Below are 16,289 nucleotides of genomic sequence, written 5' to 3'. Positions count from 1 at the left end.
CAACTTTTCACTGACCCAGACTTTCACCGGAAACATTTATGTAGAAAGTAGCTTTTTCTTCTTTAGAAGGTGAAAGAGAGGGTCAGCAGCCTACAGGAGTGAGGTCCAAATCACAATGAAGCTGTTAGACATTCTGCTGACAAGTGCTGTCCTGCTGTCTTGTTTCTGTTTGTCTCTAGCTCTGGACTAGAACTTTGGCTAGAAGAAAAAGGTGTTATATTTTTCCTGATTATAAAGGTAACATGTATTATTCATATTGCACTAATGTACAGGGAGACAATTTTGCATAGGCTTGGGTTTACTGCGTTGCCTGACTCTGCCTTGGCAGTAGAACTGCTGCAATTTTAAACATCTGAACTCATCCCCTTCCCCCAGATTCAGACTCCAGCATTTGCCCCTTGTGTCCCAAAAGAGACAAGCGGGCCAGCACACTATGTGTGATCAGCTACGTCGTGCTCTCGGCGTTCTGAAATGTAAAACTGTTCAGTATAAATTGCAGGCGCAGGTTGCGGTTCTGATCTATACAGACATGTCTGAGATACTGAAAGACACAATGCCTGCTTTGCTGCTGGTAAATCAAACATACACCGGATGATCTCATTGGGGAGCGGGGATGTGAAATGAATCACAGGCTAAGGCTCTAAGTAAAACTGTTCTGCAAAGTATAATGATGGGAGAGGCACGCAAAGGTCCCTGCTGATGTCTTGCATAAGAAATGACCTGTCTGCTCTATTACTAAACAAACATAAATACCAAGTCTAACTTTGTCAAAGGATCTAGAGCCATTACAAATCTTACTTGAGGAACTGGACTAAATTGTCAGGAGATTATTGTTGTGTAAAAAGAATTTTACAGGTTACATGACTGCTATTAATCATTCACATCAATCTGAAACTTTTAATTTACATATTTTGAAGAAAAAAGTTCATTATTGGTGACAGGTGCTACCACATCAGTTATAAAACATTGTAAATGCCTTTGCTTTTAGCAGAATCATTACACAACAGAGAGATGCCAATTTCTGAAGTCTTTACCGAGCCAAATCTCCTGCACTGTTTACTGAGAGCTCCATCTGTGTAAGACCTTTTAGGTTTTGTCCATAGCCTGTGTTTCTAGGAGCAACAGGAAAAATATCCAGTCATTGCATTTTTATTTTTCTTTCTTTTCCTCTACAAAAATGGATGGATGTGGTTCAGCATATCCTGGGGGACTGTGCAGAAGGACCTGTGCCATCCGTGCAGAACCCGGACAAAGTCACTGAGGCATTTCCAGCCAGATCACCCACTAAAGCAATTTCTATTCAGTGTTGTCCTTGCATTTTCCCACTGGGGCTGTTGCAGAGGAGAACATGCTTTCTGTAACACGAGAAAGAGGAAACAATGCACTCCTCCGCAGGCATTACTCAGTCCGCTCTTGCTTACCCCAGGACCTTCAGTTTTTACATAAACTCATTATTACATGGTGAAATCCCAGCTGGACAGGTGATGGTGGGGAAGATGGTGCCAAAAATGCACTCAGTCCCCACCTGCGCTCTTTCTATTCCAGCAGCAGTGAGTAGGGATTTCAGCAGAGGCACCAGAGAAGATGCAGATCTAGACACGCTTGTACCAGTTCTTCCCTATGCTACTTCAGCTACCAAGAGGCAGTGTGTCTGTAATCTCATATACCACTAGCTCAAATGCTGCAATGTCTGGCAGCAGTTGTCCTACCATTCAGGATTGCCCCAAAGCACTATTAAAACCCTTTGCCAACAATGAATTTGTGGTAGAAGACAATAGATTGGAGAAAATTTTCATTTTCACACTCCTCTGGAATGTATTTCTCTCTTCAGAATATAGGTGTAAAATAATTGGAATTTTGATGAAAGCAGAAGTAAGAGTAAGGAGGCAGACGGGTGGCAGTGATACACGGTCTAGAAGTGAGAAGATTGATGGGTATATATTTGTATATACAAACGCAAATCACATAGCTTGACTGTTCTACCATATTAGTTTCCATTTGTTGTAGCTGTAGAACATCAAAGCAGTGATGTCCCCAAATATTGCATTTAGTGGTAATGTAACGGACTACCAAAAAAAAAAAAAAAAAAAAGAGAAAAAAAAATCAAAGTGAGAGTTTCTAAGTAGTTTCCTGGCAATCGAGACAGCAGGCTCTTTCATCTGTGCTGTAACTGTGGCAGTGCATTGATTTAAACTCCTTCTGAGATCTCAAATGCTTTTATATTCTTAGGTCTTGCTGGCTGCTTTCTTTTTGCTTTTTTTTTCCCCCTTCAAATGATAAAATTCTAGCATTTAGCAGAATGCCATCTTGCTTCCCCAGAAGACGGAGACTTATTTCAGCTTTGGTTCTAAACTGCATAGGATCTCTAAATAAAGTAGCTCTCAAAATGCCATCCGATTAGGAAATTGGCCTTTGACTTCACAGTTTCTAATATTCTTACCATAGTAAAGGGATAAACAACTATTATTCCTCTGAGATACCTGTGAGAGGTTTTACAATGGATTAAGAGTTTTGCTTTTCCATTAATTTGGCTGACTTCCTTTGAAATATTTTTACTGATATGTCCAAATGGTAAGCAAAAGATTAACTGTCTTGATTTATTATTATAATATATTTTAAATTTTAGGATTATTTATCATCTTTTTATAGAAGCTTTCTTTTTCTATTAAAAATTCTTCCTGATAAGTATTGAAGACATAAATCCACCTTCCTGTTAGAGAAACATTTATGAATTACTCTAAGCTGGTTTTCAATGTATAGTTGAGGCTACTGCTTTTTTGATTAGTGTCTATTGATTAAGATTCTGGTGGAAAAAAACTGAAGCTGTAAATGAATGCAAGGTGCTTCAGGAAGGATTCTATTTGTGCCCATCTGGCACAAATTCATCTGGGTATGCATATGAATTGACAGCCTTAAGAAAATTAATTTTATTGTAGTGGGCAAGAGAATGATTATAATCTGTATGCAGCATACATACAATTTAAAATCTATTCTCAACAGCAACTAGCAAAAATTGACTCAACTAAAGGGAGATCTTTCTGGACCATGCAATCCATATGCTGCATAGCTCTTGCCTATGGAAATGAAAACATATGTTTTCCAGACCCTGTGCAGTGATTGAGATGTGCCCACATCTACTAAGTAAAAAGCAGTACACACAGCGTTGGTTGTCTGGCATAGTACTCATAATAATGGGAGCAAGCAGACAAATAAAATCTCCTCTGAGAGGGGTTTCTGTATTTACAATCTTGAGGACACCAAGTTTATGGAAAGGCTGCCTGTATAACGAGGGTTACTCCTCCCCATATCTCGTTGAATACTGACTTACCCAGTACATTAAACGTGTAGCCTAAATTACCCTATCAGCAATTACTACTTTGCTAGAAGGTTGTAGGATTAAGAACATTAGGGGAAGTGGATTATCAGGAAATGTGGTGCACCGTCTGGAAAAAAAGCAAGTTTCTTTGTTTTAAAGAACAAATTTGTAAGTAAGAAAAAGCTTCCCAAATATTGATACAGTACAGATGGAATGATTTGATTCATTCACATTAGCTGCATAAATGACTCTAGAGATACAGGTTAGCAGATGGGATGTTACTTAACAAGGCTTCAGATACTGGATCAAGATGCAAAACTGATTTGGGTGGTAGCTGATAGCCTTTTAAAAGCATTAGAATTGTGCTAATATACGTAAATTAATGCACTACTATTTGCTCCAAAGTCTAGTTCTGGCTTTCAGAAAGCAGTTGGAAGGACTCAAATACTACATCTAAGAATTGTCTGCCTGAATTGGGGGAAAAACCCCCACATAATCTTTTCTACCGAGTCCTAGACTTGAAGTCTAGGACCACAGGTAGGAAATAAAGATGTGTCAACTGGGCAGCAAGAAGAGTCACACAACTTCTGCTGAAGCCACAGCACCTCCTGAGACAGGTTGTAATGAAAAGCCACCCGAGCACAGGGCTGATGGTTACTCCCAGTGACACAGAGATGCCCCAAAGGACCTGATTTTGGGGGGTGAAAGAGACCTTTTCGTATATTGAACTCCAGCATCCTTGGGCAACTGTGAGTGGCAACTATGAAGGAGGAGAAAAAAACTCTAGAATCCATTAGCCACTTATCAGACAGGGCACGGCAGGGGATAAGAGCACTGTGAGGGATCCTTTAGGAACGTTATCTGACACATTAATTCCTAGCCTTCTCAAATGTATTTTCCTTCTCTTAAGTTCTTCTCTGCCAATTAATGTATCTTTGATCTAAATAGCTAAACTGGGTGTTTGGGAATGGGGAACTGGTACTTATCAAGGGACCCTGAACGATGCAATTTTGTATCCTGTGTCTTTGAGAGAGGAAATGCAGAAGAAATCAAGAATTTTCAGAAGGCTCCCTGAGGTAATTGTTGGGTTTTTTTCCCTGTCAACCACCCCTAGAGGAATGGTTATGTTTCCTTATCTCACTAAAGCATTCTGTCAGTTCTTGGAACTACAAAGTGGACCTTTATGCAGTAGGTGGGCACACACACTGATAAAAGTGCTGATCGCGATCATCTTTCCTAAGAAAACAAATAAGATTCTACATGCCTTGAGCATTGAAGAGTGTGGGAAACAGCCTCATAATCAGCCATCTATAGCAAATTGTATCATTGTACTGTAAATCTACAAAATGAAAGGTATCTTTGAAAGCAGATGAGCTAACTCCCCCGTGTAAACAGGCCAATCACATAAAAACGCTCTACAACTATCTTTAAGTATATGTTGAACATCATTTCGTATTCTATTTATTAACACCCAAAGGTCTTGCCTCTCTCTTGTAAGTACTGTTGTGGAAAATGGAGTCCTTCAATTCTCCCAGTGGTTCTGCAGCCAGTGGAACAGCATCAGAAGCTGTGTCAGGTGGATGTGGATTCACTTGACCCATTTCCATTAGCTGTATCCTCCAGCTCCCCCAAAGATATTTCTAAAGCAGGTATTGGTTAAGTCACTGAGTTCTGGTGGTTTGATGTTAAAAATGATCAAGTAACATAACAAATTTAGCTGTGTTTTTAAGATTTTATCTTCTGAGAGGTAACCAACAGGAACACCATCCTCTGTGGACTGGAGTTGGTCTGTTATTCCATTTTTGGAAAGGTGTGTTTGTCAGAAGTGAGCGTGGTTCTAGGAAGGCACACTTTTCAGAAAAGAATGTTCTGAAAAACGTGTGGAAAGGAGTTTCAGAATTACCAATATGTGCTGTTTGACAACACGGAATGCAACGGCTCCATTTAGCTTAAAAATGTCTGTTTTGCAATCCAAGTTAATTGGAATGAAAAGGTCAAAGCTAAAATATGTTGCAAAATGATTGAAACAAAGATTTGATTCACTCAAATATTTTTTTTTCTTTAAATGTGTTAATTCCACACATTTTTAGAATTTTGATCAGCAGTTTAAGCTGGAAAACTTTTCTATCCTTAGACTTCCCTGCGACAGCATAACCACTTCCTGATCACTGGCAATACTCAGGTTCATCAAGGCATAACGGATGCAGGGTAAAACTTCAGCATTCTTCATCCCAGGACATTCGGAATCAGACACAGCAGGGACTTGAACCCAGATCTATTCTGATTAAATGAAATTTGTCAATGAAAAACAGTTTCCTCAGAGAAGTTTTCAACCAACTCTAATGAGAACCATTTACTGAGGGACATCCTCCTGTGACCAGAATTTTGAAAGCCGCAGACCTCTCAAAATCAAACAGAAAAGCAATTTTTCCATTTTGGAACCTCAGTTAAGTCCTGCAATGATTAACCCTTCATCCTTGTGAGTCTTTTCCTCTAGTACTCTCACATTTTATTTCAGCTAAAATTACTTTCATCCTTTATCAGTTTGCCTGTACGAATTCGTACAGCAGCTGCTGTGTCCATTGAAGAGTGAGATTCATGTGAATAAAATAGTTCTGACCCTCTGAGTCCTTCGTGTCTGAGATAAAAACCCCACTTCCACATTTCCTTAGGGATTGTTTTACCTATCTCTGTCCAAATAATAAATATCAGCAAGAAAAGTGGCGACATAACTCAGATATTGAAGGAAGTTAAATCCTTTCTTAAATGTACTGCCAGCTCCAGAAAAATGGTTTCTCTGTTTGTCTCTCTCATTCAAATTGCATGGATAAGAGGACCTCTTACCACCCAGATCAAGCTGTGTCAGGGGACTTGTGCTGTAGCAGGAAAAAAAACTTCAAGAAGGCACCAGGACTTCTATTCCCAGACTGCTCCTTCCTGCCTGGGCGGAAAAAAAGATTTCCTCTCCCACTGGGAATACTGGTAGATTGGCCACCAAACTCCAGCTGTCCCTGTACCGAGCTCAAGCTGAGCTGCGCAGCAGCGTACACCCGCGCTGGTGTGGGTCCCAGGACCTCGTCTTCTCTGAGCACAGCCTCCCCCACTGCTCACTCTCTCTTTCTTCCTTTCACTCCTCTGACTGAGAGATCAACTGAGCTGCTACAATACGAAAAGGAAATTTTCTTGCACGTGTATTTGCTTTGCATGACTGATGATGTTTCTGAGAAAAGCTCCTCTGACGGCAGAGCTTTGCAATCCTGAATGTTTCACGTGTTCCCGTTTTGGAAAACACGTCCCCTGCAGTTACAGTATGTATAATTTAATGCCAACACAGAAATCTCCCTAAGTAATTATCGGAGATGGCAGCAACAAGAAAAGAAACTCAGCATTTTCCACTGTGCTTATCTTTCCTTCTATTCACATTTTCAACATCCAACAAGGAGCTGGGTACATTTTCAAATTCAATTTCTAGCCGCCTGCCTACTGGTACACAAGGGGAACTCCGTCTACAACAGAGCTTAGCTTCGGGTCTGAAAGCAACCTGAGTTGCTGAGTAAAACAACTTGCCCACAATTTCTTCAACCCTTTTTCTGAGCCTCTTCTGAAGAGTCATCTCCACTCTGCTTTTGCTTTGTAAACTTCTAAACAAAACTCACTCGATGCCAATCCACACCACGTGGTTTCATCTACAGGGAGGCAGCTGTGTGCCTGTTCATATCAGGTAGCCGCAGCACGAATCCACATCAGCAGTGTGAGCCCACGTTAAAAAGAGGTGCAGCAGTACTGGGGCTTGGAATATCGTGGATCCTTGTGAGAGGTGGAAGGAGCGTGTCACCAAAGCAATTACTCTTCACATCTCCTCAACCCTCAAAGTCCTTGTGTCACTGGACCCTGGGAAGCAGGGTAGACACCTGGGCAGAAGTGGGGAGAAGCAGGTTCGATGTCCTCTGTCTGCAGAGGCTGGGAGTGACTGGTATAGGACAGCATTTGAGCTGGTGCCCAATTGAGACCTAATTGTTATTAAATAATTATTACCATTCAGTGATAGTTAAACCTACTTTGCATGAGAATCCATTATAAGAATGACAAATAGCAATTGTTACGGAATGAGCTTGAATTCATTCTTACGAATTTATGAAATAACAATCCTATCTATGCAGACCTCATTTACTAGCTGGTGAAATGAGCAGAAATAAAGGAAAGCTAATAGATAAATCCCCTAAGCAGCTCCAAATAAAATGTAAAACTACCGCAAAACTGCACAAAATAAAAGGTGTTATTAGCTTAGAGCTTAGTCTGTAACTCTACAACGTGCTGATTTAAATATTGCAACTTTTCAATAAAGGTGGTGAGACAATAAAAGTAAAAATCAATAATGGCTTGAACCTGTTCTAATTTGATGTTTTTCCCCCAACTATAACAAAAAAACTTTTTAGGTTGTTTTTGTTCGACAAATTCCGATTTCCATTAAAAGGAATTTGCACAGAAAATTCTCACTATCAATTAGCAATTTCCATCCCAAGCATCTGCAATGGAGCAAGTGTGGCAGTCCTCTAATGACTTTTTTTTATTAGCAAAGACAGACAGTTGAGAACAGGTTGAGTTTCTGCAATTAGCACCGAGCTCAGAAAAAAAAGCAGAAAAATAATGAAATGTTTATCAGAAGTGATGGCTTGAGTGTGCCTGTCCCAACTCTTCTCTCTCTTTCACATTCGTTTTTCTTTTGATTTTAGGTCGACATGTTCAAACAGCCCTTTGTTCCCTCCTTTGTTTCTGCACGTACTGTAAATTTCCTCTCTGCAGAGATGGGCCACTCCATTCAGCGCTGTGCCCATTGAAGACTTTTTTAAGCGTGCAGCTCTGTGAGCAGCGGAGCTAATGATACCTGGCTTCCAGCAGCTCTGTGTCTCCTGGTTGGGTTCTCTGTCGTCTAATAAGGTGTGACTGCCAATTAAAGCCTTTCCTGTGGCTGACACAGTCCTACCAGCGCTGTCCCATGTGGATTCTCAGAGGTCTAATAAAGGTGAGCTGGCAGCGCTCACGCTCGCGGCGAAGGAACGCAGGTCCGCTCTCTCGTCTGCCTGACTTTTTTGTTTTCTCAAAACTTGTTATAGCAAAATACTTTCTATCGCCCAGCAAGCTTCAGTGAAAACGGCCACAAAGCTCAAATGTGACTGAGGAGACTCAAAAGGACACACAAACACACATATTGAGTTTCTTTGGGAATACGGGCTAAAAATTGCTACTTGGACGTAAGACTTCATTTATTGTCATTAAAGGACTTAGATTGGAAAAGTGGTATTTTATTTGAGTGGTATATTTTGTACTTAAAATGGTTGGTGGATGTGAGGATAGAATCTTGTCTTGCATCATTTTGGTGGCCTGCCACTACGTCCAGCATCTATTCCTCACTCATCCATTTAACTGGCAGCCCCAACGTATTAACTTCTCTTTATCATGGACAGCTTTGCACAGAAAGGATTTGTTTTTCTACCCCCTGAGCATCAGAGCCTGCGTCAGAAACTTCATGATGTCCAGCTGTGCCAAAGTTTGCCTGTTCTCAGGCTTGCCTGCCTGTGGAGCACTCCCTGACTGGCATAAAGCAAAGCCTTCAGCCTCTCTTTCCCTCCTGTGCTGATGTAGGGATGGGCTGGGGGCAGAGGAAGGGTGGGCTCTGGGCACGTCCCGGCAGGAGAAGTCTAGGCTTTCTTTGCCACCCCAGTAGCATCCTGTGGTTAAGACCTGCAGCCACACATCTGACATCATTCTCCTCACGCAAAGCTGAGATGAGACACATGGAAACACTGAGCCCTTCCTCTGCATTCAAAATCATTGCTATTAAATGCAAGAGGGTTTGGGTTTTTTTTGTCCCAAGTGTCATCAGTAAAGACTTAACCCAGAACTGCAAAACACAGGGCCTGCTGCTCTGTCACTGCCATGATTTCAATCTCTTAGTTTTTCACCCTCCATACCATTAAACGGGGGTTGGACTAGATGATCTCCAGAGGTCCCTTCCAACCCCAACCATTCTGTGATTCTGTGAAATGGCACAAACAATAATTTCTGGACAATAACTTTTTAACCTCATCTAGTCCTCACTTAAGTGACTTAACAGAGACTGAGACAGACTTAAAACAACACTAATTAAGTGCATGGAGAATCTGCTCTCTACTTCGCAGTTCCATAGGCACAAAAAATCCCCAATAAATTGCCTTTATGAAAATTTTAAAAACCATGATAAATGATTACAGCATACATTCACTTTGTGGGTTTTGTGGTGTTGGTTTGTTTTTTGAGATTAGGGTAGAGAAATGGTAGCTTCTAAGCCTTAAAAAGTGACATAATGCTTACAAGATATTTTTTCCCACTGTCATTTCAGAGATTATATTTTCAGAGCCTTGCTTTTATTTTCTGATATCCAGGACATTTTATACCATGTAGAAGGGTTCCTCACAGGGTTTCACATTTGCACAAATACAATAAGAATGCTCTCTCATAGTTCAAGTCCCACTATTTTGTGATGGAAAAGCTTGTTTACTCACACACAAAGGGCCATCCTGCTGTTATAAAAATCCCTCAGCTAAATGCTTCAGTAAAAAGCCTGCTGAAGATAAAATAATAATCAAACTGTCCCGAATCCCTTAAGACTCTGGCTTCGAAGGGGTACCAACAAGAATGCTCCTTGAAAACATTACAAAAACCACAAGTAGTCTCATACAACCAACTGTGTTCTGTGTTGGAGGGAGATTTCATCTTGCTGAGGGAAAAAAACGTCACTGTTGCTTTCCTGGTTGGGAATGGTTTTCTTCTTCCTCAGAATCCTCTGAGGCCTCACACACAACTGGTGTGGGGCAGGAGAGAAGGACACAGGGCAGACCCAGCATACTGGTGATTCTATGCTGCCTCTGCAGTGGTGTATATTCCCACCCTATTCCCTTGCCTGGGAGATGAGGGCAAGAGCACAGTGTCCTCAGAGGCAAGACTGCAAGGTACTACATCCCATCCAAGGCAAGTGGGAGATGGAGACAGGTGAAGGTGGGGCTGAGACAGGGCTCAGGCAAAGCTACAGGCTGCCCTGCCAGGAAGCAGCTTTGTATGGATGGATTTTAAATGGTTGCTATATAAAGCAGCTTACAGGCATCCACCCTGGTGCATCAGGGGACACGTGTGACCTCCATACTTGGAACGAAAAACAATTTGTTTGGAAAGAAACCCAGATTTGCATGTTAATGACCAATATTCAAGATTAACAAAAGTATTCCATACCAGAATATAGTGTTAAGAAACTCCACCATGAAACAAGTATACTTCAGAAAGTCCCCCTTTGTTCTACCTTTTTTTCTGTTACATCTGCTAGAAATAATGACTACAGAATCTCTTTCAACAAAAGGTCATTTATGTCAATGGACAGAACACAGAGGATCAGATCACCTGCGGTAATTGCAAATTAATGCTCTACTGCTAATGCATTAACTACACAATATTGATCTACAATTGAATCATACAGGCTACTGTGAAGTGATTTTTACTTTAATATTTTTACGCTTTTATTGCTTTTTCCATAATGCATTTTCTCTTTCCACTGGAATTTTCTGTAATTGTTTCCATTTTTAATTTCCTACAGAGAGATGACTTTGAAAAATGTATGTCTCCTTCAAAGCTTTGCAAAAAAATCTAACAAACCATCAACGTGACATGGTAAATTACATACATGATGCAAAAGATGCAAAAAAATCCGATATACATCTTATTTTGATAAATTGGGGCTTTAAAAAAAAGCTTACTTAAATTAAAAAAAAGATACTTCAGCCTCACTGGAAGCCTACAGTAATGAATTGCACCTCAGAAAGATGCAGCTAGACATTTCTGGAGCTTTTGGTGTGCAATGAGTGCGGGATTATTTCCATAAATAAAGTTGTGGGTTTTTTTTAAATTTCATGCCTGTACTTATAAGAGATTGGTGGATTTGGGTATGTTACAAAAAAGTACAGTGCTCTGGAATCAGCTGAGGAATGATTGAAATGTTTCAGCATTTTAAATGATAAATTAAAAACCATGGGGATCGTTTTGCAACTGTTTCTGAAACCCATAAAGTGGAAGAACACTCTGTTAACTTCCTGTATAGCATTTTAATCCCAGCTACTACTGACTACAATGATCCACTTTGTTTTGTATACCTGCTGCAAAACTTCCTTGCACATGAACTTTTTGCCAATAATGACACGAAGATGTTCCAAAGGAGGGGACAGGACACACTTTGAATACTGAAATTCTATCCCCAAACCATCCCCTCACATGCCTGCTTAATACCACTTGAGGTGGTTGTAGCATATATCAAAATATGGCTTACCACCTGACTCCTGACTTGTATTCCTGTGTACAACGATTTTATAAATGGAAAAATAAATCCCCATGCTTTAAAAACAAAAGCAATTGGGGAAAAATAATGGAGAACTGATTGTAGGTGAAATAACTGCAGAGGAAAACCTGATCCTGCTTTTAATGGAGGTACATTTATTATTCATAAACCTCTTCTCTAAGAGGTATGCCACACTGCAATTAAATCAACTCACACAAAGCCTTCATATTATCCTAGCCCATGAATGTCACCCTCTGATGGCAGAGAAGGCACAGAACTACTGCCTAGGTCAAACGACAGGAAGCCCAATGGCCACACGCAAGTGCTGCTCTCCCAGGCTCTCCAGCTGGGCTCCGTGGATGGGCCAGTACAACCCCTGCTGCTGTGTGGCACCAGACTGTGTGCAATGCCAAAGGAACCGGCATTCCCCGCCCTTCTGAAACCTTCCACTACCTGCGGAAACATCCACAGGCTGTGGCGGTGCCCACTCCCGGGTTTCGAGACCACTGCTCACTCCAGCAGTGCCCACGCCTGGGCTGCTTGCCTCCCGCTTCTGGGTTGGTCAAAAGGTGCCCTTGTGGTTTTGGAAATGTGAAGTAAGTTAGCTGAAATGTGCAGTATTGTGTCAGTCCAACTGTCTATTCATCACCATCCAAAGCAGATACTTAAGGCTACAGGACACACATGTAATTCTCCCAGTTTCTACCTGCTTAACTTGGGGACTTATGCAGTGAATCTTAACAGACCAATTCATTCAGAAGATCACGTTATTTGATGCTGTTGCCAAATTCTGTATTTGCTCTTTATTTTGACACTGAGAAAGCAGAAGTGAACTGTCAAAGCTGTCACAATAAGGAACAGAGGTTTTGATTGTTGAAGAAGGAGCAACTTGAGCATTTGATACCAAGGACACTTGAGAGAGAGATCAGAATTCAGGGAAAAGTGTATTAGCTGGCTATTCATATGACCTTGTTAAGAAGGAAAACAATGGCAACGATTCTCATAATCCTTATTGGGTTCCAAAGATGACCTATGAAGATGAGACTGTCTTCAGACAGCCTCAGAAAATAAAAGATTCGGTCTACTCTTGGTCAAGTATGTTTCCTTTAAGACTGTTTATAGAGGTTACTTGTTTCCTTTCCTTTCCATTTGCTTTTCCCAAGATGAGGAAAAGACTTATGGCCTGTATTCATGATCTTGCATGAAGTTTACTAAAGGCTTATTTTTAAATAAATGTAATTGAACTAGTTCAGACCCTTACCTCCACAGCAGCTGTAGAATCCATTTATCTCAGATTAGTTTAAATGACTTCCCTACTTCAGTGAAAGAGAAATAAACCACTCAAACTGAGAATAGGTTTTAGGATAGGCTGAGGAGTTTAAAATCAGTTCTAGAGATGATTTAAGTTAAACTGGTGAAGCCTGAGGACAAGAAAACAGTTTTTTCACCATGGAAAAGAAGAGTTTTTTCACCACTGGGAACAATCTGTTGAAAAGAGAAAGTTATTATGTAAAGGGCAGAAGACCACTATAGATCCAAGTCATTTCTGAAAGCCAGTTCCAGACAACTTGATTATTACTAAAAATAAAACAACAATTAATGCTTTGTAAATCCAATATTCTTGCTCTTGAACACTGACTGGGATGTCTGCATTGACTGCTATTTCAGAATTTTCCATTATCATTGGGTCAAAACAATAAAAAAGAAAATAATAAAAAAAAAACAGCTACAGAGTCTGTATAAAGTAAAAGTGAATAATTGACATTAAAAAAAACCCCTTGACTTTTAGTCATTCCAAACAGATATGGCAGCCACAGAATAGAAAACGATTCCACTCTGCATAATTCAGATCATGTAACCCTGATACAGACAAAGCCATCAAAACTGCAGCTCCATTAGCAGTAACAAATGAAACATCTACAGCACTAAAAACACTCCCCTGCTAATCCCACTTTTTTTGTAGACAAATGCTGCTCCATAATTTGTACCATTACGTAATATATAGAAGGAAGAAGCTTTCAGACTGTTGTGTAAGAAAGGTAGATCTTTTGTCTGTCCATGGGGAAAGAAGAGTTTGAAGCATTCTAACAGAAACCAAAAAAATAGGAAATGGTATTAATAAATCCAAAGAAAACAAAAAGTCTGCAAAAAAGCAGTAGCCTTCTACTTTAGCTCCCAGAGATGCTAACTTTGATGTGCATTGAAAAACCCAACCAAACCACTGAGTTGGCCTATTTTAATTTTTTTTCTGAAGCACAGCAAACAAATGACTAATCTCAGCAGTCACCATCGCTGTGCAGAAAGGATGGTCACACTGAATCTAATTTTAATGTGAAAGTGAATTGTGGGAATGAAACCACTCCAGTCATCCCATGGAGTGACACAAAGCCGATATCCACAGGATCCACAGCTGCTGTTGTCTATGATGGGAACTACAGATAAAGGGGATGAGTATCTACCAGAATAAAACAATATATAATGGAATAATATAAAATAACCACCACCTGCTTCTTACAAGCCACTCTAACATACCTGCTGCAATGCCTAGTAGGGTAGGTAAGGGTCTGATTTCCAGCCAATTTTCCCATGCCCATAACAGGCCACCAAGGCTTCCTTCCATGACAGGGAATAACTAACCATGCCAGTGGTCTGGCCAAGACCTCAAAACAACCTATCAGACAATGTGAACAGCCTCAACTATGGCATGCAGTCCAGCACCTCACTCGGACATCACAGGCTCCGATGCCAGCACCACTTGCAGGAGGTACAGCTCTGCATCTCCTGTTCCAAAAAACACACTTAAGTGACACAAATGTCTGAATAGTTACTTGACACTTGTTCCCAAAAAGCCAGAGTAGTGCTCTTTGAAATCTCTCTCCCCTTTAAAAAGCTCTTTGCAGAAAACAAAACCCAAGAATAAAGGAAGATCAGATAGCTCAAGCTTAAATCTGCATCAATCCTGTTTGTATAAGGGAGAGATATTTAAAGTTTAAATCCTATAGGCCAAAGAAAAAAACCAATACAGTACTCATGGCTAGCCTCTTCCCAGAGTGGTGTTGGGACATCATCTTTTGGCAACTAGTCTTCCTCCTCCATCTGCAGTGGATGTCTTAGCAAAGAGCACGAAGCGCAAAGTAGGAAAAAATCCTTTCAATGACATAAAATCCCCACCACCCCAACATTCAAAGGAAAATACAGCGTGATTTTACTTGCAGTCATTTTCACTTCAAAGTTTTAAGGAAAGAAAAAGTACCTGTAAAACAGAAGCCCCACTGTGCAGAAACTGGAGCCCACTCTCAGCCGAATCGATGCCTCCAGTGGCCAGGATGGGAAATCCTGGGAGAGCACGGGCTATGGCAGACACTGCGCGGAGGGCGATGGGCCTGATGGCGTTTCCTACAGAAGACCAGAACATTTTGTTAGCAATGGCAGATCACACCCTGATGTAACTTATGCATCCCTTGTGGTAGGCACATCAGGATCTAGCATCTAATGCTGAGGGGCAGAGGTTATATTCATTTATAGATTGATATCAAGAGGGTTTCAAGTGGTAGCAACACTTGGAAAATACCACGATTTTTGGCTGAAATAAAGAAAATTGCAAAAGCATTTGGATGAACATGGCAAAGTTTCCTTGAACAATTTAGGTGATGCTCAAAACTAAGACTAACAATGCCTGAGACAGAAAACAATACTTTACCATACAGTACACTGTAGACAAAGAGATTTATGTTTCTACACAAAGAATCAGGTTGATTTTTTGAGCGCAGATGTTGTCCAGGTAAGAGGGAACATCTCATTTATTTATGTCTAACTAAAAATTGTTTAAAAGCACCATTTTGCTTTACTTGACATTTCAGGTATTATTTAATATGTTTCTCCTGTGGATGTTTGTAGATTCAGATAATCCTTCAAGTAAGCCCCCTTTAACTATTAACACGACAGTCAGAGGCTCAAAAGAATAAAACACACTGGGGTTTTATGGGTGCATCACTGAGACTGGGGCTTGCATTTTCAAATGGTATAGAGAGCTTCAATCAGACAACTCCCTGACACATTTGGAGGAATTATGATTAAAGTCTCAATACGCTGTATCTGCAATGCACCTGCTTCAGCTTCATCCTATTGATGGTATGCAAGGGGTTTAAATATGCATACAGATCCTGCTCATTAACTGATGGATAGCATAGACAGCTGACACCTTCAGTTATTTACTTTTTTAGGTTAGTTGGCATTTCTCTAGATAATGTCTGTATTACCAACGTTTCTACTTACTTTAGAAAAACTTTAGGATAATTTTATGTTATCATTGGACGACACAGGAGTGTAAGGAAGGGGGGACACATTGCTCCCAGAGGATCTGGTTGGCTGTCAACCTATGCAAAGTAGTACTTTTTTTTAAAATTGTATTAGGGAACTTGGAGAAATACCATGACATGAAATACTTCTGAGCACCCTTCATGTGTATTTTTATAACCTTTAAGGATTTGACCTTCTGCAAGACCAAATAAAACTAATGCAATGAACTAAGCAAGAGGAAGAAAAAACCACAATCCAGAGGTCTGGGAACAGAGCCCACGTGGAAACGGTGGTCGCTGCACTGTCACACCTCTG

The 16,289-nt window shown here is 40.5% G+C and overlaps 1 protein-coding gene across 1 annotated transcript in view; it reads right to left on the bottom strand.

Moving 5' to 3' along the window:
- DPYD (dihydropyrimidine dehydrogenase) overlaps window positions 1–16,289 on the bottom strand; it is a gene marked incomplete at its 5' end in the record, with an annotated part of 351,370 nt that overhangs the window by 49,320 nt on the left and 285,761 nt on the right. Inside the window, one exon of the mRNA XM_084266073.1 lies at window positions 14,929–15,071. Coding sequence (XP_084122199.1) covers window positions 14,929–15,071 — 143 coding nt within the window. The remainder of the gene's footprint in view (window positions 1–14,928; window positions 15,072–16,289) is intronic.

Source organism: Gallinula chloropus (assembly GCF_964237585.1).
Source record: "Gallinula chloropus genome assembly, chromosome: 6".
Classification (NCBI taxonomy): Eukaryota; Metazoa; Chordata; class Aves; order Gruiformes; family Rallidae; genus Gallinula; species Gallinula chloropus.
The sequence above is the reverse complement of the archived record's forward strand: the minus strand, read 5'-3'. Positions and strand labels throughout refer to the sequence as shown.